This window comes from Ambystoma mexicanum, chromosome 2p (assembly GCF_040938575.1).
Source record: "Ambystoma mexicanum isolate Mex_15411 chromosome 2p, UKY_AmexF1_1, whole genome shotgun sequence".
NCBI lineage: Eukaryota > Metazoa > Chordata > Amphibia > Caudata > Ambystomatidae > Ambystoma > Ambystoma mexicanum.
This window is the reverse complement of record NC_090923.1, coordinates 1,203,582,603-1,203,608,186: the sequence shown is the minus strand read 5'-3', so window position 1 is coordinate 1,203,608,186 and position 25,584 is coordinate 1,203,582,603. Positions and strand designations below refer to the sequence as shown.

The 25,584-nt window shown below is 46.8% G+C and overlaps 1 protein-coding gene across 3 annotated transcripts in view; it reads right to left on the bottom strand.

The window, feature by feature from the left end:
- The window catches only part of IRAK1 (interleukin 1 receptor associated kinase 1), a 956,043-nt gene that overhangs the window by 420,747 nt on the left and 509,712 nt on the right, over positions 1-25,584 (bottom strand). For all 3 annotated transcript variants that reach the window (XM_069645435.1, XM_069645436.1, XM_069645437.1), the window contains exon 7: positions 2,638-2,752. In XM_069645435.1, coding sequence (XP_069501536.1) covers positions 2,638-2,752 — 115 coding nt within the window. The remainder of the gene's footprint in view (positions 1-2,637; positions 2,753-25,584) is intronic.

Below are 25,584 nucleotides of genomic sequence, written 5' to 3'. Positions count from 1 at the left end.
ATGGCAGCTGTCTTTCCCCCCCCACCATTGGTGGAAGCCATAGTTTGGCTTTGCTGTGAAACGAAACAGTGGAGAACACCCCAGGATTAATGCATGCACTTAGACGGGTAAGAATCTCAGTTGGTAGCATTCAAGTACAACAGTTTCCAGTCTTTACTAGGATCAAACAACCATCATTGGCATTTTGGTGTTGTGGTTAGTCTGGTCATTGGGTTTGCAAATCAGTCTCTGCCTATTTGCATACATATGTTTAGACAGACACTCAAATACCTAAAATTATACGTGTTTAATTAGGGAGCCAAAATTACTTTACCTAGAGCCGCAAAAACACTTGCACTGCCCCCCCCCAACCCCTCCTAGATTGTGTACACGGTAACGTGTACATTGGACTGCATGTATCATGTGTACACATTGTCACAAATGAAGATACCTAGGGCAGGGACGTCATTTCTGGGTTGCCTGGGGTATCAACTGCTATCCCTAGACCTGTCCTTGCAACCCCTGGGCCACTGGACAAAGAGGCAGTGCCAAGAGCAGATATCTGTGTTGCACCTGTAAGGGGGGGGGTTGTAAATGCAGTTAAATGTGCCATAGCTTTTTTCACCTGGAACCTAGATCTCGTTAGCTGGAGAAATAACAGGGATGCAGGAAAAACATGAAGCCGCCATCACTAACAGGTTGGCAGTCCATTAGTGAAGACTGCCTAAATAGCCGAGTTCAGAGACAGGGTTGTCTGTGCAGCTCATACCCAGTACTATAGCAACAAAAAGGGTATGAGGGCAGGGTCGAGCTAGCTGGGAATGGCTAAGAGCAGCCTGCAGTACTCTGTGACAGCACAAACACAAATCTCATCAGCGTATCTAGTTGTCTGCAAGATAATTAATTTGCCTGAAGTTGTCCTCCACCTTTAAAGTAAGCCATCTGTTGCTTCTTCAAGCAAACAAATACATATATTTGGAAGGATAGCTCAGGGGCAACGCACTTGCTTTGGGAACAAGATGATGCAGTGCAACATGAGTTTGGTTCCTGTTCCAGTGTTTAGACGCTGGAAGGAGGCTGGCATTAAGCAACATATAAAGGACCGAAGAAAACATTAAAATTGACCTTTTCTAGGGGTGCTGTCATGGAGATGCTGCTGTTTACATATTAAAATTTTAAAAAACTGCTATTACTGTGTCTTGCAACACATCCTTCCCCTCCATCTCCCATCTAACAAAATAAAACGGTGGGTTACTTACCAAATAAGCAAAACAGAAGGTTGATGGCTGAAAGGTTTCAAATAATTCATAACTACTAGCACAGCTGTGGGTTTGGGGTGTGTGCTTGAGGCTCAAAGTAATAGGCGCTGGTACTGGAGACTTAAGATGTACTAGTGACTTCGAGATGTTGGGAGAAAGTTGATATGCATTGAATGCAGATCTAAGATGTCTGATCAGGGTAATGGAGACTCACGCTGTTGGGGTGTTGAAGGAGGGTACTGCAGACTTAAGTTGCTAGTTTTCTTGAGGTTTGTTGTTGGAGAATCCTGGGACTCAAATTGCTGGAGGGACGCACTGTGTAAACATGAAGGTGTTTGAGCAAGGCACTAGAGGTGTAAGGTGTTGGAGGGCGGGAGTGGGTGCCAAACATTTAAATCTGTTGACTGAGGGCCTTTAGCGACTCGCAGTGGATGGTGGGGTGCCAGTGGTGAAAATGGTTCGGGGATGTTCAGGCTCTGGCTGACTGGCGGGAGCAGATTGCTGTGCAGTGGTTCAAAGTGCACTATTGACAAGAAAATCCCTGTGCGTATTATTCAAGTGTAAAAGCATGAAGTGGTTCAGCCTCTGCCTTCTGGTTGGACTAGTGTTGGTCAGTTGCTTTTCCAGACAGACACCTGGCAGACACCGGATGCCTGTACTTTGGGGTTTAGGCCTCTTCGAAAGGTTCTGTCTGTTTACAGTTTAGCCAGAGTGATGTATAATAGTCCAGGATGTTGTGTTGGATGTCTGCTTACATTCACAGTAATTTGGTAATATGGACCTATAAAACACAGATGTTAACACTACATATGGTGATCCATTTTTGTATGAAATGTATATCATATTAGTGATATCGTAACCATATTTTTCTTCGTGTATTGAGGAACAATGCTATGCGATGCCACTTCCTGTTTTATCAAGGGGTGAAAGGTTGCGTGCCATCAATTCCTGTGATGTCACTTGGGGGCAGGGTCAAATGACATCACTTCATGTGATGTCAGAGGACAATGTCATGTGATGTCACTTCCACAACGCCTGGCATTTTGGTGAAATGACATCAAGCAATAAAGCCAACACCTCTGTCGGATGCATTAAGAAACATTTTCTAGTGTGGATTTCCACCTACAAGAGATGTCAGATGCTTTTCAAAAATTAAACAAAAATGGATCCTTAACTCTGGATCCGCTAATTGAAAAGCAGTGGAGCCAGACTAGAAAATGGAATCCAGACTTAATGGTGAATGGGTGTTGGGACAGTAAAGAAAGTAGGAGCTGAAAGAAAGCAAAAGTAAAGCCTAAACAGAGCAGTAAATAAAGAAAGGAATATACATATTATTGAACAGATATGCTTGCGGTTTGACAACACTTCGTTTCAGTCATGAAGACAAACATGGAAATACCGGACAGTGTAGCCTGTCTTCGAGGGAGCCATTGGGTAGGAACAAGTAAACTAGGCAGTAGATGTCCTCTTCCACACAATACCCGGCCAGGTCAATGATATTGGGGTGTCGAAGCCTGCAAGTACAGAGGGGAAGAAGTTCAGTTAAAGAAAGCAAGTTAAAAAGTTACCATATAAAAATGTAAGCGTTGCTAACCACAGTGACTCAAGTCTCATAGCGGATAGTCCACTTTCCTCCCCACTAATAGGATGCCAACCCAGATAGAAGGACGGGCCCTAGGACTTCTTCAGCATTAGGTCAAAACAGGAAGCATGGGTGCATACCTAGCAATGCTGCACACAGCTCCTCCTCGAGTGTCCTCCAGCCTTATCCTACAAGTCCTCTTACTTTATTGCTAAGATTAGAATATTACTCTCGTAATAGAGGGAAAGTCCTATTGAATCCCTATGCTGAGTAACTTGTATTTGCCTCACCTCACTCATCCACTTGCTATTATGCGAATGGGCGATCAGTAAGAAATCTGCAACAAGAAAATGGAGCAAGCAGGGCACCAACAGAAAATGAAAAGTTTCTCACCGAACTGACTAATGTTCTTGTATTCCATAGTCGTTTTTCCCATGCAGTGGGATATCCAGGCCACCATGCCGGGCTGGGTCCAGATAGTGTGCACCACAGTTTATGGGGAATTAAAGCACACAGCTTTCAGGAAGCTGAAGCACATGAGTGGGTGACACTAAACATGCCCGGGTACCAGCCCACGTTCACGCTGCCCTGCTTCACACCTTTCCTTTAAGAGGACACTATGTGCCAATGGATCACAGATAGTATACTAGAGCTTGGTGGAGGGCGGGGCGGGGTTTGAGAGAAGAGAGTATAGGAGTGCATTAGTGATTAGGGTTAGTGAGTGTGAATTACTTTCATGTCCAGTCCTCTTTCTTCGGCACTGATGGGCTGATTCATGAAACATCAGCGCAAGAGAAATTCGGACTGCAGATGAAATGGAGCCTAGTCTAGGAAAGAAAGGCTAGGCAGCGTTTAAGGATATCTGTTTGAAGACAGCCGGGGAGGATTCTGTGTGGTTGCCCTGCAGATAACCTCCAATGGAGCTGTTTCGATGAGCCACCAAAGCAGCTTTTGCTCTGACTGAATTAACCTGCAGCCCCTTTGGAAAGGGAAGGTGTAAGAAAAGATGCTTCTCTTTACAACTCCCCCCCACCCCCCGGGACTCCAATGGGACCCCATAAATGTACATTATAGATTTGGATTAACTGATTTATGGGGTGAGTGGTCTTTGTAGCCCCACTCACCTGCTTTACCTTATTATTTGGGGTGCTCCAAGTTGCTCCCCTGGTTATCTTGTGCAGGGAGAACGTATTTGATTTTTCACTGTCGCTTTTGAATGGCAGCAATTTACACTAAAGTGGAGTGCTGCAGGGGCACTGTGTCCTACGTTCTTAACTTTGTTACTTTTTAAATGTGCCCAGAACAGCCTGGTCGAAGTGAATACATTTCTACTCATTTTTCCGAGTGCAGTAACGTGGTCCTCAATTTTAACTGCAACATTGCATTTTTGAGTATCATAATGTACTACGTCATTAAGAGGGCGTAGATCCTGGATCATCCTCCATGCTCCTCCTTTCAATTTCTTAATCGGGTAAATACAAGTGTTACAGGGTGAGTTAGATGGCACTATTATTCCCTGTATCATTAGTGCATATATTGTGTCTTTTATTCCATCTTCTGCCTCTCTAGATAGGGGGTACTGTTTCACCCGGGGTAAAATGGCTCCTGGCTTAAGTTTAATCTTGACAGGTGTTACTTCGTGTAGTAGCCCTGCATCATGTGGGCCTGTAGTCCACAATTCCTGTGGCACGAGACATATCTTCCTCGAAATATGCTGGTGGTGTTTTAACAACCGCTACGAAGGGTAATGGCACTTGTCTTGTTTGGATCATTATATTGCAGGGGATTGCTATTTCCATCACCATTTCACCATCATCTGAGTCATCAAATAGTTCCTAGTCTGTTAAATCATGCAGGGCCATATTGACATCGATGCACAGCACTTTTCTCCACTCCACTGGCACCCCTGCACGTCCATTGCAATTACTGCTGTTCTCTGCGATGACACCTGTACTGCATGTATGTCCAGAGACACTATTGATCCTCGTACTATCTCAGGGTCTGTGATTGGGCGAAAAATAAACACTGAGGGTACTCTCCATTCCTTTCTTCTCAATTCTGGCACCACCCTTGCTAGTATCCTCAGCCCTTGTATGAACATATCTGGATCTACTGGTATGCCACGTGTTTGTGGGACATTTGCTTGAGTGTGTATCACTAACATGGCACATATTGCACATATTCCTGGTGTAGAGCACACTATTCCTCTCTCAGTGAAGGACATGGTCATGTTAAGCTTGGTGAGAAGGTCCCTTCCCAGCAAGTTAAAGGGGGATTCTTCGTAATACAACAGGGGCACACGTACAGTTTTCCCCCCTACTGTTATGTCCAATTATTCAGTGTATGGAATCTCGACCAATGCCTCAGAGAATCCTTGCGTTTCTAAAGTCCAATTAGAGAGCGGGAACCTGCCTTCCTTGAGACATGATTTTTCCACACCCAAATCTACCATAAAAATGAAGTGTTTGTTTCCTATCACTGACCCTACGAGTGGTTCCTCTGCTGCGTTAAGGGTCATTGACAGTACTGGACATGCAAGTGCTCCCTGTGGGCTGTCCTATGCTGAGTACCTTGGGTGTTCATCAGTATCGAAAACATTTCCCGTTACGACTGTCGTCCCTCTACATGGGGTAGGAGCTCCATTTGCTGTGGTGGCATATGCATTTCCGCGGGTGGGGGCTGTGCGCTCATGACACTGGGGGTGTTGTGGTGCATGTTGGTCCGTGCATTGTGGGGGCATTTGGCGCTCATTCATGTATCTAGGTTCAGGCTGATCTTCCCTTCTATCCCCACCCATCGGTAATCCATATGGGCTACGAGTTAGTGGCCCTGCTCCGACACTCATGAAATGTCCCCACCTCCCGCAATTCCAACATTGCCCTTGTCCTTCACCTCGGGGTCCTCCGTACCAGACACCCCCTCCCCTTAACCCCCTAAATCCTCCTATTACCCCGGCTGCCCCTCATCGGTCATAGTGGCCCCTCATACTGATTTTCCCCTGGCTATTATGTGCCCAGTTTGCTGCCATTTGCGCCGGTATTCCCATCTGTCCTTCGTCCTCCTCCTGCTTTCTTCCTGCCGTGTTAGTTGCTGCTACTGCACTGACCTTCAACAGTTTGCTTTGTACTAATTTAGCCTCGTCTGCCAACCGCTGCTGAGCCATCTCTTTTTCTTTGATCCTTTTGCAATGGTGCACTATTATACTTTGAAACTCTGGCCATCCCTTGGCTTCTATCCCAGATATTTTATCAAGGGCCTTCTGTACTTCCTTTGGGAGTCCCCTTTTTTATAATGAAGTAGAACAGGGATGTTGGCGCCAGGCCGTGCCAGTTCCTGCTCTCCACATATCCTGCACCCGGAGAATGAAAGACATTGAATTTTCCTCATCTCCCATTGTGCACTGCATAACAGACTGTAGATCTGGTGTGTCTGGAAATGTTTCCCTCAGGGCATCCCACATTCTTGCTCGTACTGTGTTGAATGAGGCCCCATCATGGCGGTCACAATACAGTGTTATTCTGTGAAACCCCGCCTACGCCCAGACCCGGGTTTGCCTCGTCTCCTACTGCAGATACCAGCAAGCTTTTAACATCCCCCACTGACAAGGGCACTCCAGCCGTGTGTTTTTCAAATGCATATATCCACTTGCTGGTGCCTCCGGACAGTGGTGGTAACTGTTTGAGCATGTTGGCTTTGTCCATTTGGGCCAATGGTATATAATTTGGCCTTCCTGCCCCCATGTGGATTAATGGCAACTGTAGATTTTTTTTCCCCCTTTTCTGGTGCTCACCTTTTTTCCCTTTCTTTCCTACCACCGCCATGCGTCCCGTTCTGTTCCTTAACCTCCCTCTCCACTCTTCCATGGGAGACAATCCCTCCCCAAATGAGGCCCCACCGGTGGCAGTTCCCAATCTCCTTTCTTCTTCTTCCTGCTCCTCTATGTCACACCAGTATTCTTTCTCTCTCTCCAAGGCCATTCCTCCCGCTTCCACTTCACGATCGCTACCAGCTGTGGTTATTTCTATGATCATTGTGGGGGTGTCATTTATCCAAAATAGTATCTCTCCTTTTTTTCACCCATCTTGTATTTGTATTTATTATGTTTATATAGCGCTTTACTCCAAAGCGCTGCACATTTTAACAGGATACATATAACATTAACATTATAAAAGTAACAATAGAAGCAATTTTACAATTACAAATCAGTCCAACAAAACAGTAATTAGAGCAATTAAACTGAAGGGAAGAGGGAGAGTAGCGCAGTAGAACTGAGGGAGAGGGAGGGGTGGGGAGGAGAAGGTGGAGGGAATCGGGTGGGGTAAAAGGGTGTGAATGGGGAGGAGGGGGGAGGGAGATGATCATGGTGAAAAGAAAGAAAAAGGAGGGAGGGGGAGCAAGAAGGGGGAAGGGTTTCATGGCGGGGAATGGAGAAGGAGAGATTTAAGGGATGTGCGGAATGAGGAGAAGGTAGGACTAGAGCGGAGAGAGGTAAGGAGTTCCAATGCTGGGGGGCTAGGAGCAGAAACGGGAGGTGGCACAAGGGGATAGAGGAACTGTGAGAAGGAAGTGGTCAGCAGAGCGAAGGGAGCGGGAAGGAGTGCAGAAAGAGAAGAGGGAGGAGTGATAAGGGGGAGCAAGACCATGGAGAGATTTAAAGACTAAGCAGAGAAAATGAAATTTAAGTTGGGAGTGAAAGGGGAGCTAGCCAAGGGAGGAAAGGGAAGCAGAGATGGAGTCACGGGAGGTGAGGAGACAGAGGGTGTGGACAGCAGAGTGGTAGATCGATTTGAGGCGGCGAGATCAGAAGTAGGTAGTCCAAAGAGTAAGGAGGAGCAGTAGAAGATGCGAGAGAAGATAAGGGAGGAGATTAAAAGTTTAGTAGCATGGAAAGTGAGAGAGGGGCGGACTTTGCGAATATTAATGAGGTGGTAGCGACAGGCACGAGAGGTGAAAGATATCTGATGGGAAAAAGTGAGAGAGGAGTTAAAGTGAATGCCTAGATTGCGAGCGTGGTCAGAGATAGGGAGATTAGAAGGAGGAAAATGATTGAAAGGAGGAGGAGAGGGAGGGGGAAGAGAGTTGGAGGGGAAGAAAACTACTTCAGTTTTATCAGTGTTGAGGGAAAGAAAGCGGGAAGACATCCAGTTTTTCATGGCAGTGAGACAGGTGGAGAGTTTAAGGTGAAGGTCAGTAGAGAAGGAAAGGAAGAGCTGAGGATCGTCAGCATAGAAATGGTGAGAAATGCCAAATGAGGAGATAGCAGGGGCAAGGAGGGAGGTGTAGAGTGAGAAAAGGAAAGGGCCAAGCAACGAACCTTGGGGAACTCCATATTCCAGAGGCTGGGTAGGAGAGGAGAGGCCTCCCCAGGAAACAGTGAAACAGCGGGAAGAGACCTAAGAGGATAGCCAGTTAAGTACAGAGCCTTTAAATCCAAACGAAGAAAGTGTATTGAGAAGGGGGTGATCGACAGTGTCGAAGGCAGCCTAGAGGTCAAGAAGAAGAAGGACAGAGGATTGCTTGGAGTGTCGAGCGGAGAAGAGGGAGTTAAGGATGTAGGTGAGGGACGGTTCAAGAGTGTTTAGGACGGAAGCCAGACTGAGAGGGGGGTAGGAGAGAGAGATTGGTGACGAAGGTTGAAAGCTGCAAGTAGGCAAGGCGCTCGAGTAGCTTAGAGAGAAATGGGTAAGTGAGATAGGATGAAAGTTAGAGGTGAGCAGGGGATCAGCAGAAGGTTTCTTCAGAATCGGAATGATAGTGGCATGCTTGAAAGCGGAGGGGAAGGTAGCTGAGGAAAGGCAGGTGTTGAAGAAGGAGGTTAAGTAGGGAATGAGAAGAGGGTAGATCTTAGGGATAAGAAGGGAGGGGAGAGGGTCAGTTGGAGCAGAGGAGGGGTGGGCTTTGGAGAGGAGGATGGAAACATCAGAAGGCCGTCTTCCGCCGCCCCTTAACTAGGTTGGGGCGTCATGTCCCGTTCTGCCCGGGGGTTAGGTAGCCCCCCTTGGTCTCCTAAGGCCCTCGGGCAAGACAGCCCTGTTCGAGCCATCGTTAATCGCGAATCTAGATCCTGTGCGAGTTTCTCAATATCTATTGTGGGAGTACTCACCTGGCCCGTCAATCCTTGGCTCTTGTATGGGGGTGGCGCTGTGGCATATGGCCTATGCATGGATGGTGCCCTGTATACAGGGTCACTATATCCTTCTGCAGGCACTTGCTTGGTCAATAAGTGGTATATATGTGCAACATCTGTCTTATTCTCATTTTGTTCCGTGGGCCCTTCACTGCCAGCTGTTGTCAGGGGAGATGCATTATACTCGCCACTTTTACTCGGGCGGACTACTTCAAACAACCTCTACAAGTCTAATATTTCCCTCCTGTTCTGCAAGTGCTTTCCTCTATATTTAATAAACAAAACATGTGGCAACCATGTCTAGCACAGCCTTATAGGAGCCTCCCTGGGGCCACACTTGGGGTAAACCTTGCCCCTTCAATTCCGTGACCCATTGGTCATGGTACTTCATGATCTCTGAATACCCTGGCAGCGTTTTACAAATATGGGCTAGGGGTGTTTCTGCGCCCATTTTATCAACTGGAGAAATTACTCAAACAAGAATCGTTTTCTATTATTCTTACACTTCCTTTATGACCAGCTCAGTATGTTTTGCTCACACTTTGTTATTCATGAACCATGTCAATATTTAATCTTCTTCAACACAATTTTTAAATATTTTTTCTTTAACATTCACCAACAGGAAACGGTACTTTTACATAAAACACCACCTTAGGACATAACACATAGCACATGCAACGAATAACACAAACATAAATTCTACCTCGCCTTCCCCTGCACCCCTTAATACCCTTTTTCAATATCTTTCCCTGATTCTCCAACACCTTTAAAGAATTCTCTCCCTACACCCTGTCTACACCCAGGTGAGAGGGAAGAATAGATTAAAAAAAAAGTAGGAAAAAGCATTTCCAAATACTACACCGAGTCTTCCTTTGAGAGCCCTACGTTTTTTCTTCACCTTAGTTTTCCCATATCCATATATCCTGTACTAGTCGATATAGCACTATGCGGCGCCGCCTTCCACCCCCCAACAGGATCCCTTTATCCTCTTTTCACCTTATTTTCCGTCACTGTCCTAATAGCCATGTGCGATAGAAAAAGAGCGGAATAGAATATAGAGCAGACCCAAGACTTCCCCCTTAGAGATTCTAACCTCCCCTTTTATCTGACCGTTCTTTATTTTTCCACCAAACCTCCTAATCTGACTCCCACCCGACTTTTGAAATCACCCGCACTTGATATTCACGTGTCCGTCTTGATCCGAGACCTACCGGATCCAATCGGTCAGGGCGCCGACCCACACTCAAAGACCACGCCCGGCTCCGGCGAGTGGTACGGTGGGTTTTGTAAAGGGGAATCCCGTATCCTTTCGCCCTACTGCGTGCGCACGTCTAGGTGTACCGGTTGCCATTGGCGGGTAGCTCTTGAGGGGGCACACGCCGGGTCGTGACAGGAGGCGTGTCGTGCCAGGAGCAGCAAAAAGAACACCATCGCGTCGGGTGCACCAATGAAAGTGAGAAGCCCCAAAAATGCACTTAATTCTCTCTATAAGAGTCAAATAGGACACCCCAGAGGGAATGAGACCAGGACCAAGTACGCGCAAGATCAAAAATCTTTATCTAAAATAGGGCAAGCAGAATCTACTCTGCTCACGCCGAGAGCGCTCTGTAGAAAACATGTTACAAGTCATTTTTATACAACTTTTGCGTCATCGAGGGGAGGCCTAAGGGACACATGAAGAGATGGGATTGGTCACTAGGGACGGGCACCTATGGGTGCTATAGGGTCAGTGCACCGTGGTTGGTGCAGATCCACGTGGTGCTGTGATGATGCTTTTCGGGTCAAATGGTCAGCTGGGCTCATTGGATTGGCATGCGGTGTCAGCAACTTTTGTAGGTTTACACATCACACTTGACATTTGCCCTTGTGGCCACACATTCCCATTCATGCAATACTGCACTCTATCTTGTCCGGCAGATCCTAAGACCTGTGAATCTTAATACCAAAGAAAAGACATTTCTCAAATGCAGGTTAACTAACATTGGGCATAGGTCATAGTGCCTTTCTTTAGCTCAATGTTAGATCTATCAATGAGGACAAGATATATTGTTTACGGGGTCAAGACTTTGAGATCAGAGTGTGGTCTGGAATGTCCATCTGGTACACAAAGAGGGCACTCCATTTAAGGGCTAGATTACATGTTGAAGGGGTGGGTCACAAAAAGGCACATACCACAATGGTCATAAGTCTTGCTGTAGAGGTTAGAGGCGAGTTTATCGTTAACATTATTATTAAATGTCTCCTAGTGTGCTCTGGCACCATGAGGGGTGGGGAAAGAATCGAAACACCTTCAGGGTACAGTTCTGTATAGCGGGGGAGGGTGGGTGGGATCTCTTGAGACGTTCTTTACATAAAAGCTTTTTGCACATAATTGTTACATTGCAATTATAGCCGTCTAGGACACGTTATCATCACTACATGGCTGGATGCTTTCATTGTTATAAATCTCACAGTGATAACTCATGTATGCACATGTTATTTTCCATACTAGATTAAACAGTCCATTACTAGATTTTCTGCATGCAGGCCTTAACACATTATCATGATGAGACATTTGATTGCTAAATTGCTTTTACACGATGCTGTGCATATATTTTCATTGAACTCAAAAACGAGGTAGCCTTGTGCTGGCATGTGCGGTATTATGTTACGTTATACATTTTGTTATTACAATCTATTTCTATAAAACTTCATACTATCCTTTAATATACTTCACACTTATATAACTGACCTAACGTCAGTGCCTCGGTTATACATATTTTGTGCAACATACTGGTATGTTTGCAACCCTCCCAATATTCTGCATGCAATGGAAATAGTTAATGAACAACCCATTCTGATTGAGTAGAGAAAGGCACTTCTATTTTCTTACATTAAGGTGGGAACAAACATTACATACTCGAGGGTCATTCTTAGTTGTTCAACCATGTTTAAAAGATATGGGGGTGGTATTCTTTATGGCCTGGGTCTGCATGGTAAGGGCAGGTTTATAGAGATAGACGACTTTCCGCTGCCAGGCCTTGAGCTGGGACGCGGCAGGGTCAATGAGGTAAGACGGAAGACAGAAGATACAGTGCGAAGTTTGTTGCATTCGCGCGGCCAGTCTCCCATGAGAACCGGATGGCTGCAGAGATGACAGAGGGGAGGAGGTGGGGGAGTAGCTTGTACACTGTGCGTGCCTTGAGGGGAGAGCTGCAGGCCTGCGTTCTAGTTTCATGGCTGGCCTGCTATTATGAGAAAACAAGATGGAGTCGGTGGGCACACAAAAAGGAGGTTTGTTAGATACTAGTCTGGGCTGTCCTTTTGCTTTGGACGACAGTAGGGTAAAGTACACTGAATCAGCCCCTATGGAACTCCCACATTTTGTGTGCCGCAATGGGTATTGGTGAAGGATGGTGCAGAAATAAAGAACATATCCTACACAGCTCCTACATAGCTCCTGTAAATTCTGGAATGTATTGCCACCCTTTTATAGGACACAAACATTGGTAGTTTTTGACGAACAACCCCCACTTAAAATCTGTGACAACTCATTTGTAACGTCCCATCTACTTCCTCTGCCAATCTCAACTCAACATATCAGTCAGTGGAAAGAGGCAATATGATAACTTGTATGCATTGCTATACAGTGATTCAGTGTAAACTGACCCTAGGCTGAAATGGCTACAGAAACAGGAAACCATGGGTAATCTGAACATTTTACAGTATTTGTGGGTATCCAGTGAAAGGTACCATGATACATTACCAGCACAACCTGAGCGAAGGAAATACAACAAAGTTTGCAGGACCCATTTATTGATTGATGTTCCTTTTACACTACTGCATAGGGCAAAGGGCCCAAAATATTTCTGCTAAAAAACAAAAGGCAACACTGTTTAACCTACTTGATCTCTAGTGGGGGTCTTGCACTCAGCCCAATGCAGAACCACCTGCATGAAGGATTCACTTCTTCTGAATGTCCGGCATCACTCGAATAAACCTACATCAAGAGTACCTTGTGCAAGTCCATTTTCGCTGCCAGTGTTGCAATGAGGATTTAAAGTATCTGAATATTCTTGAAAAGTTGTTGATAATTATTGCGGCCCGCCTACTCACATCATTTTGTGAAGTGTGCTAACAGGATGTGATGTCAACATTTATTTTAATTATTCTGGACTGCAGTATGCCTTGCAAACAAAAAGTCTGCCTGACTGACATCATAAGGACTGCATGTGCGGCAAGTGCAACATTGCTGCCCATACAACTAGCTCGGGCCCTGCAGCATGCGTTGGTCTCTGGTGACATGGCAGAAGAGGCATGGCCAGGGCAGCTGCATGACAAAGCAGAGAGAGCAGATCCCCCTTCATCCTCCGATGCTGCTGCCAACACTTAAATAGCATCAGCAGCCTTGAGCAAACTATGGGTAGCTTATGGTGCAGAAATGTGACAGGTTGAGTTGAGGCACTAGAAGTATTTGAACGTTCTGTACTGCACAAGCCAGTTTTGACCAAGGTGTAGGAGTAGGTCACTGAGCTGCAGTAACGGAGTGCTAGGGGCTGCTGGCTGTGCTCTATGCATCTCAGCGCATGGGGGGGGGGATAAAGAGTAGGGGAAACAGATATGGGGAAAAAGCAAGGAAGGATGACAACATGAGATATGACATACATTACTTACTGTAATCCCATTTCTGGTGCTTGCATCTGCTTAGATTCACACGCTGTATATATAGTCTGACATTTAGTGGTAATCCAATCAAAAAGGGACGTCTATATGGGCGTGACTAACACTATCCTTAACGTGATGTGTAGTGTACCCAAAATCCTTTACGTGTCAAGGTCCCCCCAGTTTTTGTTCTGCCATGAGGGAGCCTGATAGAATGTGTGAGTGAGTACAGAATAAAAGAAGGTTTAAAATGTCTGTATTCCTTCAACTCCAAGAAGGGAGGACGGGTGGGTGCACATGAATCTAAGCAGATACAACCATCAGAAACAAGATTACAGTGAGCAATGTATACCTTCTGATGCTTACGAATCTGCTTAGAATCACATGCTGTGCACAGACTAGCAAGCAGTACCAGGAGATGGTGGTGGGATGTGTGAAGGAACAGTAGCAAAGAGATGTCTTAGCACTGCCTGTCCCACCGTAGAATCAGTTTTAGAATATGTGTCCAAGCAGTAATGCGGAGTGAAAGTATGAACAGAACTACAGTTCCATCAAGAGATTGCTGACTTACAGAGGCAACAGAGAAAAAATTGCTCTGTCTTTGTCATGGGCGCTACTCCCGAGGGGCCAGGACTGGCCCAGCGCCCTCGGAAGCAGACCCGTCTTCCACTACTCCGGACCCAGCAGACCCCTACAGGGGCCCTTTGGACCATGTCCTGGCGCCTTTGGCGCCAGGCTCATGAAGGGTTTCAGTCCCGGCGCCATAGGCGCCGGGCTCATATTGATAAAGTGTAATAATGCTTGGGTGGATTTATCTGAGGCAGACCATGCTGCATATTTACCCAGAACAATCCAGTCTGGTTGAAGTCCCCAGCCATCAGGGCTGGGAGGAACTATTCCCTCCATTCAGGAACTCTTTTCTTACCTGGGTGGAACCGGTGGAAGAACACACACTGGAAGCACTTCTCTGCTATTTAAACCACGCCCGATGGAAAACACGTGCTTCGTGTTATTCTGCAGCAGCAGCAGGACGCTCACCGAGTCGGCTCCTGCATTCCAGGTCCAGAGTCATCTTCAGCTTCCGCGCAGCAACCTGTGGATGAAGAAAGACACAGAACAATACTTACCAGATCCCGGAATCCAGTCACCGGCAAAACCTGCAAAGAATAAACATAAGGTTAGAAAAGTGCAACTCGCTCGCAGCCGCGCCCGCTTACCTGATCCATCCGTGATTGCAAAGGAGCCAACCGCGGCCTTCTCTTCGGCAGCTTCTCTGCACCTGAAAGGCAAAGGACATAATTAAAAAGGGGTTCGGGTGAAGGCAGTCGCATTCATCTTAACTTACCAGTTTTTGCACGCGCAGAAGCGGCCGCATCAACCGCAGCATCCCGGCACCTGAAAACTAGAAAAAGGACATTATTAGAGGTTCCATTAAAAGTGGCCAACGAACATTATACTTACGTGCATCGGCACGTGCAGCGGCAACAGAAAACTACGCCCACAGCATCCCGAGGCCTGAAACAAAGGAAAAGGGACATTATTGAGGGGCCCATCTTTTAAAGCCTAAAGACTACAGTATACTTAAAGGCATCCGCTCGTGCAGTAACGGCGGCATCGCTCTTCGGCATCCCAGCACCAGTGCCACAACTAAGGCCGCAAAAGACTTGAGCCTCAACACTGAACTCATCCAGTGACGTAACTGGAATCCACGCACCCCTGCACCAGACGCAGGATGGAGAGCTCAGCATTTATACGCCTAAGGTGAGAGCTCGCCGAGACAAGTAGAAAGCTAGGCTGTGGGAGAAACTGGCGATTGGTGGGAGAAGGAATCCCATCAAACGGTGATTAACCCTTTTTCTTCCACCTGCAGAAAACTTACCCTGCAAGTCAGACATTCGATAAGAGGAAGCCCAGTCCTGAGAGTCGTCTGAGCTCTACGCTTCTCAATTGAAGAAACGATAGCAGCCCAGCCGGGATCAGCGCCTCCGTGGGAATCAGGTGAGCGTTACAGTCTTAGTGGTTTTGTTTTATCAAGGTAATACACCATTGCTCTCCGAACAACTAGTGCATGGAGGTTTCTTTCAGCTGAGTCAGCGGGATTCTGAAAGAAAGTTGGAAAGTCGATGGATTGGTTCATGTGGAAAATAGAAATGAATTTAGGCGCAAAGCATGGGTGTGTGTGTGCAGTACCACTTTGTCTTTATGAATGGTAACAAATGGGTCTTGAACTGAGACAGCCTGCAGTTCACCAACTCTCCTGGTAATGGGCAGCAGAAAAGCAGTCTTATAGGTGAGAGCCTCCCCATTAGTCATAAGAACAACATTCAAGTCCCATCTGAGAGTTGGGTTAGAAATACAATGAAGACTTTTTACCCATTCATTACTGGAATTTTTCACCAGGAAACCTTGCTCTGAGATGTGGTGTATGCAGTTGAAAACAAGTCCTAAATCTAAGAGGTGTTTTAGATAAAGGACAATATCTTTAGGTGAACAGTCAATAGGGTTGATGTTCTTAGTATTACACCAGAGGACAAAACATTTCCAGCAACAAACATTTGGAGTAACAATGTCTGGTGTTAGGTTTCTGTGCTTTTCTAAGAATTTCCATACATCTTTGAGGTAGTTGGAGGTGCCCAAACTCTGACTTCAGAAGCCAAGCTGCTAAATTGAGCGTTTGAGGGCACGAGTATAAAGTTTTCCCTTGGTCTTGTAACAGCATGTTGTATGGGCAAGGCAGTTTCCTCGGTCGGGAGAGTGACATTATCATGAGAGTAGAGAACCATGGCTGTCGTGCCCCCATTGGTGCCACCAGGATCAGTGTGACGTGTTCTTGGTGCATCTTGTGAACTATCGTGTTGAGTACGGGAACTGGGGGAAAAGCGGAGGCAAATCTCACAACCATGTTATCCAGAGACCATGCTGTTTGGACTCTGGGTACCTCGAGGCGTAATCTGGGCATTATGCGTTCTCCAGTGTTGCAAAAGGCTCGATATCTGGATGACCTTGTTAAGCACAGTAGTTGTGTAAGATGTGTTCTTGCAAGCACCACTGGTGTCCTATGGGTAGCTGCAAGTCTCTGCGGAGTACACCATGCTAGAAGATTGTGTTCCCCTGGAACACATAGTGACGATGGGAATATGTTGTGTTTGAGTGCACATTTCCAAATGCTCTGAAGTTTGGACAGCCCTGCAGAGAGTGCCCCCGTTTGTTCAGGTAATACATGGCCGTAGTGCTGTCTGTAAGGACCAGAACAGTGTTCCTTTGCGGTTGTGTTCGATAGGCTTTTAGGGCTTTGAACACAGCAAGTAGTTCCAACAGATTGAAATATATGGTTGCTACTGATTGTGACCACATGCTGTGCGCTGTTTTCTAGGAGATGTGCTCCCCATCCTGACAGACATGCGTCCGTCGTGAGAGTGGCTTCTACTGTGGGGGTGGTAAGGGATTTCCCCTTCATAAGATGCTCCTTCAACCACCAGTGCAGAGAATGAATGAGGGCGGTCAAGACAACCACTAGATCGTCCCATTGACCGCTTGCCTGACACATTGGCTCAAGAGCCACTCCTGCATAGTACACATGCACAACCAGGCGTGCGGAACTTGGAAGATGCAGGATGCCAACGCCCCAAACAGCTGCATGGCTTTCCGTATGGTTACCTTACATAGTGATGTATCTGGAACAGCATGTTTTAAACACTCATTGGAGGGGAAGACAAGTCCGTCTTTTGTTCAAATTACGGTTCCTAGAAACTGTTTGACTTGACTGGGGATCAGACTTTCTCGTTGGAGAACCCCAGGTTGAAAAGAATATCTACAGTCTTTTGGGTGTTCTCCAAACACGCCTGGTGCGAGTCTCCAGTTATGAGCCAGTTATGAGCCAGTCGTCGAGATAAGGGTATAATGGAATGGACTGCTTGCTACTGCTAGTATCTTGATAAACACCCTCAGGCTGAGGCAATGGCTCAGGGGAGTACTTTCTGTGTGCTGACCACACTGAAACATCAAAGTATGCATCTTTCATATCCAAGGTGGCCATGTAATCCCCATTTTAGCAGTGGGATTACCTCCTGTAGAGTCGTCACCCTGAACTTTTGAGGTTTGGTATACTTGCTTGCAGGACGTAGGCCTAAAACAAGGCACATAGTTACATCCTTTTTGGGTACAAGGAAGTATATTGGATAAATACCCTTGTTTACCTGAAGATCTGGCATGACCTTGATCGCCCGCTTCTGCGGCAGGACCCGCACTTCTACCAGCAGGATGTGGAGATGTTCTGGAGACAGTCTTCAGCTTTTCGGCATGTGGTATCGGGGTTGATGGAGGAATTCTATACATTAGCCGCCGCTGACTGTTTTGAGGACCCACTGATCTTTGGTGATTCCCTCTGAGGCGTGGGTGAAAAACAGGGTGAAACATTTTATTTATCCTTGGGTTGACGGCCAGAATAAGGGAGGGCGTGAGCGAGGAGGGAAGGGCAACTAACTCCTGTGCCATATTTTTTATGTGGTCCACAGCCTTCCTGGGGAGGGTGTTAAAAAGCATCTGATCATCTATGAGTGAAGCCTCCCGATGTTGAGAGACGGGAGGAGCATCATGAATAGATTGTCGGGGTCAGCCTCATGTGCAGAAGTAGTGGGTCAAGTCCCCTGATCACCAGCGGGGGTCCAGGCATCTGGATCCTGAGAAACCGGGTCTTGGGAGACATCCTCTGTCATGATTCCTGCCCCTCATGTCCCCAGCCCTCCAAGATGTCAGGCTGGAGCCAGGCCACGATCACCTACATGGCCCTCAAGGGCCTCTCCATCCCTCCAAAGACCCACTTGGAGTCAGACGTGGCGCTTGTGGCACCAGACTCACTCACTCCCATAGGATAACATTGGGGATTGGACTTATAGTGCATTGATGGGGACAAGATGGATGCCCCCACATATTTCGGTTCCCAGAACTGCATGTGCAGTCGAGTCTTTTGGGTGTGGTTCAGCCCAGAGACACCTGGGATACCCAGAGACTATTTAAGCCACGCCTAGGCTGAGAAACATGCTTTGTGTTTTCTGCACCTGCAGCGTGACACTCACCGTGTTCGGATCGGTCTCCAGTAGGCCTGCATCTTTCTTCTGCGCTCAGCTCCTGCAAGAACACCGTTATGAACAGCCTTACCTTGGGGCGCTTCTGCCCATCATTCATCGCTCCATCTGTTCTGCGGGCATCTTCGGCGGTGTCATTCCCATCCTGGCACGCCGCTTCCTAAGGAAAAGGGAAAAGAACAGAAAAAAGGCACTTCGCTTATTTTTAAAGACTGTACGAGCTTCAAACGCTTACCTGAATCCCAGCTGCTCTGGGGGGAACTCTGTCTCCGGAACTTCTCATCCATCTGCAAGAGGGAAAAGACACTTCAGGTTAGCGTGGAACCATCTAGAGGCGCTGCATACCGCGCTTACTCACCGCATTTCTTCTTCATAACTGGCATCCACGCTGAAAACGTTGCGGCACCTAAAAGACACAGAAAAAGAACTCAGTTCAATACAAATACGAAAGGGTCGCATCGCGCTCTCACTTACCTTCAGCGCTACTCATCTCAGCAGCACGTCGCCATCCCCGGACGCCGGCCATCATCTAAGGAAGGAAAGGAACGAAGTTAGAGAACTGTTCAAAAGACTCATTATACTTACCTGTCGGACTCTTGCCAGTGAAGTAACTAGGCAGCAACAAGCCTGTATCAATCAACGTGCCCCTACGCTGAAAGCAGGACAGAGCGTACACTTTACAAGAAAACAAGGTGAGCTGTGGATCAAAGGGAAGGGTTGGACCCTGGGGAAGAAGGGGTTCAAGCACACAGAGACAATAGGGAGTTAAACTCTACCAATCCTGTGTTTCAGGCCCAGTCTCCAGTCGAGTAGACTCCAGGGAAGGGTTCGAGGTCATAAGAGGTCAGAACAGGCTGAGTGACATCCCCGTGGATACCAGGTGAGCGTTACATCCTCTGGATCCGGGCCATAATAGATATTGTCAGGGTCATATTGATAATCCTGGAATATATCCTCAGGAGGATCAGGCACATGCTGCCTATGAGGAGAGGAAAAACTAGCCCCAGAAGAGGGGTGCCTTGGGGTCTAGCGTAGTCATCCATAGAACTTTGTCTCTTACAGAGGTGGTCAAATTTCCCAGAAAAGTTAATAAATTCTGACATTTTATTCATGCAGCCCTCAAACCTTTCCCTTATCCATGCAGAGAAAGAGGAGTCTCCAAGGGGTCGGGGGGAGCAAATAAGAAAGAACAGGATCCTGCTGCAGGGCTTGTACTGGGGAGGGGGAGGGGGGAGTTAGGGGGTGTTTTCACAAGGGAAGCACATTCCAGCGTGTCTTTTGATGCCTCCGCAATGTGCACCGACATTTTTGAGACAGCACCCTGTGAGGGCGAAGCCTTGGGACCCTGTGCTGGCTGCGATGGCAGGGGGGCGCAGCGTGCCCTGAACCGCAGGTTCAGTCGGCCCACCACATCTTTTGATGTACCTATGGCTTTTTCGACAAATCTGTAGATGGAGGCTGAGGGGTTGTGTGTGCTTGGCCTTATGACTAGCATGTGTGCCTTTGTCGCTGGGGTGTGATCTCCCCATCGCACTGCCAACGACATGCTTAGTGGACCCGGGCACTCGGGAGTTGGCAGAGTCCATGGTTATGCCTTCAGACTCTGGAACGGAGCTGTGGCTGCTTATGGACTCCTCGTCCGAGGCGCCGGTGGGAGAGTGAATCTCGGCCTGCATGGCGTAGGCTGCCCACCGCTTGGTACGCCTGTCTTTAAGAGTATCAGGCCGAAAGAGTTTACACTCATTGTGGTCATGGAGAAACAACGGTTACACCGTCTGCGAGTATCTTTCCAAGGAAATTTGCTGTTACTCAAAGCCAGAATAGAAAAGGAAGAGGAGGAGGGGTAGAAATGAAAAGGCATTCTCAGAGAACAGTGTCAAAAGAAATGCGTCCCCACTCTCCCTACTGTAAGGCTAGGCCTGAGGGCCAAGGTCGAGAAACAGTGAGGGGTGCAGAGCGGCAAAATGGGAACAGCCATCAAAGAGGGTCGAACATTCATCAAAAATGTTCGCTGATGGGTGCGCCAAAGACGCAGGAACTAGCAATATTCTCAAAATATGAGCTGCGTATGAAGCAACCGACCAGAAAGGCAGAAAAAAAACAATTTGATGGCACTCGATGCATGAAGGCATTTGGGTACACTACACGTCAGAATAGGGATAGTGTACAGTCACGTCCATGACGACATCCCTTTTCGATCTTCGAAAAAAGATCGAATACTCTGCGATTACCACTAGATGTCGGACTGTATGCACAGCATGCGATTCTAAGCAGATTCACAAGCATCAGAAAAATCCATACACTTGGCGTGTCTGAACCAGCGGTGTTAGGTGTTGGGCACAACACAGAAATTGCAGCATTGCAAATTGACAGAAGCGTGAGTGTCAAAAAAGGCCCAAGAGGCCCATTTTTCAGAATACTGAACACTATTGAGCTAATCTGACAGCCTGTGTGTAGTGTTGCTGAAGTTGGAGATAGCCTTTGAGTGCTATCTTTTCCTTCATGAATTAGAGATATACCTTTGAATACTGTTACTCACTGCCACACAGTATTTGGTAGAATGTGCAAAACACTTAATAGGCCAGGGACTTGCAGGGCTGCTTATTATATCATTTTTGCCGATTCTTGGAAAGAGCCACATTTGCCCTTTGAACATCAGGTCTAGGTTTACATACAAACTGGTTACATAGAGGAGTCACATGTAATTTGTTTTAGCCTGCCGGGTGATACGGAGCACTGATAAATGGTGCTGTATGCACACATGTAAATGGACTTTTTGTGTATTTAGAAAGGGACCCAGATGAAGGTATACGCAAGGGGAGGTTGGGGGAGGAGTGATGGTTGCCTCGGAGTTGCCCTACATTTGCAGGGTGGCTTTGTATGGTTTATAGAAGTTCACAGGGCATTAATGGCATCTGTACTCTTCTTTAGCAAACTGAAATGCACAGTAGGCTTCAATGTTATGTGACAGTGAATAATCCAGCCTTGTCAAGAGGGGGTGGGAGGCCTACCAGGGAAGAATCAAGAGCGAGGCCTACTCACAAGGTGGCCGGTGAAGCCCCAACAGCCCCAGTTTATGGGTCTCCTGCTTTGTGCCAGCATGTGTCTTTGCGGACCACAAGCCTAACCTCCAATACTTGTCAGTGTCTTTCTGTTGCTTGCAGACATCCAGCGCGAGAGAGAGAGAGAGAGAGAGAGAGAGAGCGCGAGAGAGAGCGCGAGAGAGAGAACGCGCGAGAGAGAGAGCACGAGAGAGAGAGAGCGCGAGAACAAATGCACACCAGAGGCTGTGGTGCTCCTTGACGAGATGATAGAAAGCCACATAGATAGTCTGCCTACACATGAAAAAAACTGGAGGACAAGCCCACACCACAAGAACCCCTGACCACCGGGCACTGAAAGGTGAGGCGCACACATCCTCCCCGACAGGATTTACCTTGGGAAGACACGAAACAGGGTCCAAGAACACAAACAGTGCCCATCTCCATTACATGGTGAGCCTGTATGGAAAAAGGGTGCAGGGCTTAGCCCCGCTACTCATGCCTTTTCACTTTGCGCACAAACCCCGGATGGGAAAAATAGAGCCCGATTGGCCAGGAAAAGAGATCCATTCCTGGCAGATAGAGGGTGATAATAAGCAGGAAGCATGGGCTATTCGGGTGAGGTCAGGGGTGGAGGATGACGAAGATGCGAGCAAGAGGAAGGAAGAAGCAACAGATTTTGGATGCGATTTGTGGAGAAGGTGAAGTATTGGATAGAGAGTGGAAGTGGTACTGTTTCTGCATGTTTGTGTGGCAAGTATGTTTAGAAAGATTAGTGTAAGGAGTGGTTGTGAAGGCTATTGTAGGTACTGAGTGAAATTAGGATATTTGAGTAGTTTGGAGGGAGGATTAGTAGTAGGAGAGAGGTGTAGGAGGGTTGAGGTGGGAGCAGAACAGAGTAGGGGAAGGAGGAATAACAAAGGGTGCAAGCAAGATCTAAAAGAAGATCGAAGTGACAAGATTGGTGGGAGAAGTGAGGCAGAGTTGATGAGAGAAAAGAGTAGGAAAGTGAGAGAGGGTGAGTGTGTTAGAGTTTATAAAGGAAAGAAAACATATGCCGATATCCATTGAGCCGAGAGAGAGTGAACAAAGGGAGAGTGAGGAAAAGCTCATGAGGGAGAGAAGAAAAAGACTGTGAAAGACGAGAGAGCGCAAGAGGGTGAGACAGAATGTAAGAGGAAGAGTGGGGCTGCAGAATGACATGCACATTACTTGTGAAACCATAACCATGCACATGATGCATTAACTGGCATTGGCTGCAACTACTAGGGCATTTCAGGTGGTGCTTGACCTACAATGGTACGAACTGGATATGTGGAGCAACACAAAATATAGGGGCATACATGGACATCAGCATTATCTAGCAATATTGTTGAATTTGTGGCTGTACTTGGCATATGCTGATCAAGGCAGCAACTTGGAACATGTGAGGCTGCCTGTGGCGTTGCACATCAAGAATGATATATACACACCACACATTCTCGGCTTTGCTCTTTCCTCCTCCTTGAATGCATCTATACTTGTTTTGCCCTACAGCTTTCATAAATCTTTCCTACTAGCAGAAGTACCCATTCTCCAAACCGGTTCTGTAGACAGACATAACACTGATCCTGTAGGTCGCTGTTCCGATTTGCTTACTGCTTGATGCGCTTTGCACCCTGAAGTAAACTGCACACAGAATGGGTGCATGTGGCGGACCTACCCCGGAGCAGATGGGAGGAGGCGAGGGTTTGTTTGCTGCTGCATACTGGGACGTTCTGTGCTCTCTCCCCACCTGTCGCCGCAACCTAGCGTGGTGCAGTTTGTTTTTGTGCATTGCAGTGCAAGTATCTTTGAAACTGTGAATCCTAGGGCCTGGACCTCTCGTTTTGTTGCTCTTGTCGGGGCCGGTCCTTCTACGACCGCCTTGATGTTTCGCAGATTTAAGGCAACAGTCTCATGTGTGAAGGTGCTGAAATCCGGGGAAAGGGGTCAGGTGTCTAAATGTCATGTAGGCAGTAATATCCAGAGGGTCCTAACCAATGTGTGGTGCACATTGGTGAAACGGTGTGGAATTGTATAAGGAACAACACTTTGCCAAGGCACAAACCAACAAACAAATTTGGACTTGTGTTGAAATCCGAGGAACTAGGTGGGGTGTCCAAATGGCATGTAGACAGTAATGTAGACAGTAATCTCCATAGGGTTTTAACAGGCAACTATGCAAAATTTGGTACAGATTGCTGAAACGGTGTGGAAATGTATAAGGAACAACGCTTTGCTACAAATCTCACCACAAACAAATTGCATATATAGATAAGCTGTCAGGACAGTTAGACTTACCATGTGCTCTGCAAATCAGCTTTTTTAATTAACACTAGATCACCAGTTGAAAATACAACTATGCAGAATCCATTGTTTGTACACTAGTTTAAGATGGTATGGATCTCCATCTAATCTGCCAATTTGCAAACTGAGAAACCAGGGAAGCTTGGATCAAAACCAGACTTCCACACTACCCTAAATAATGGCTATGCTGGTAAAATCAGTTTACCACACACACAGTGCTTCTAAGTTTATAAGAATTATAGTGTTTTTGTTAAGCATGCAGTTGCACAGAATCGTACAAAAATGTTGACCTGAAAATTGCGACGGCCAAAAATGCAGACTTTTTTTAATACACCCCCTTGCACCACATATATATGTGGGGGGTATGGGATATTATAGTAATATGGGGGTATGCGGGGGGGGTCTCCCCCCGCATATCTACGTGGTGCAAAGAGGGTTTAATTAAAAAAGAAAAGTCACCATTTTCGTCTGTCGCAATTGTGTGGTCTCAGTGATCACACAGATCCAGTTGCACAATACAAAAACATCACTTGTGCATGGTTTAATAGGCTACAGTGTTGTTCCTCTTCATGAATGGCCATTTAAATTGTGGAAACTCAGCACAACAAAGACTGAATTGGTAACTTCATTTGTGAGCCACCATAGCTCCATGAAATAACAGTCAAATGATGGACTACTTACTAAGTGCAGTGGGTGGGAAAGATTATCATTTCTTTAGTGTTGTGCTCTGTTTTACGGCGAACGTCCTAGACTGTGACCCTTGTCAGTCCCCCGACAGTGTTGCTTGCCGTACTGGCTCTCAAACGTTTTCAGCAGCAAGTTCCCATCCAGGGCCTTGATAGTGATGTAAATCTGTGTAATGTGCCCCTGGGAGTCCCTATGACTGGTAGGATCGCACCAAAGGTCCCCCATAGTCTTCTGTTCAAGCAGGTTGCCCTATTCAGCTTGTTGTGTACCTCATTGGCTAGTGGCAGCTCTTTGTGTATTTTTAGACTACTGCACACTGTTCCCTCAAAAGCTTCTATGCCTGCAGGAAAGACTTTGTTCCCTGCAGGTCCCCAGCAAAACTACAACTTGGTTTTAGAAGTACAGTCAGACGCTTCAATCAGCCTGTTTTTAACCTGTAAGCTGGGAAACAAATTCATGGCCATATATATATGGCCGTAGCTTTCCAAAAATTACAGATTGGGAGCTCAGAGTAGCCATGAGCAGTTCCAGCTGGATATAATTATGGGTGTGTCCGATTCACTGCTGAACCTACATCATGGGTGTTTGCCCAGGAAGGGTTGACCTGGGCGATCATTGATCATTCCCAACTGGGCGTCTGCTAAAAATCTGAATGGCTGAATGGTGCAGAAGCTAGATGTATAAAATATAGGGGTTTAACACAATACCTTTTTTTCAATCACGGGGGCTCATCCTAAAGGAACTTTATTTCCCTCATCCCTAGATCAGGGATTCCTTCCCAACGCTAACATTATCTGGATACCTTTTCCTGTTTTCTCCCAATACCCGGCCCAGAATTTCCATCTCTTTTCCTCAT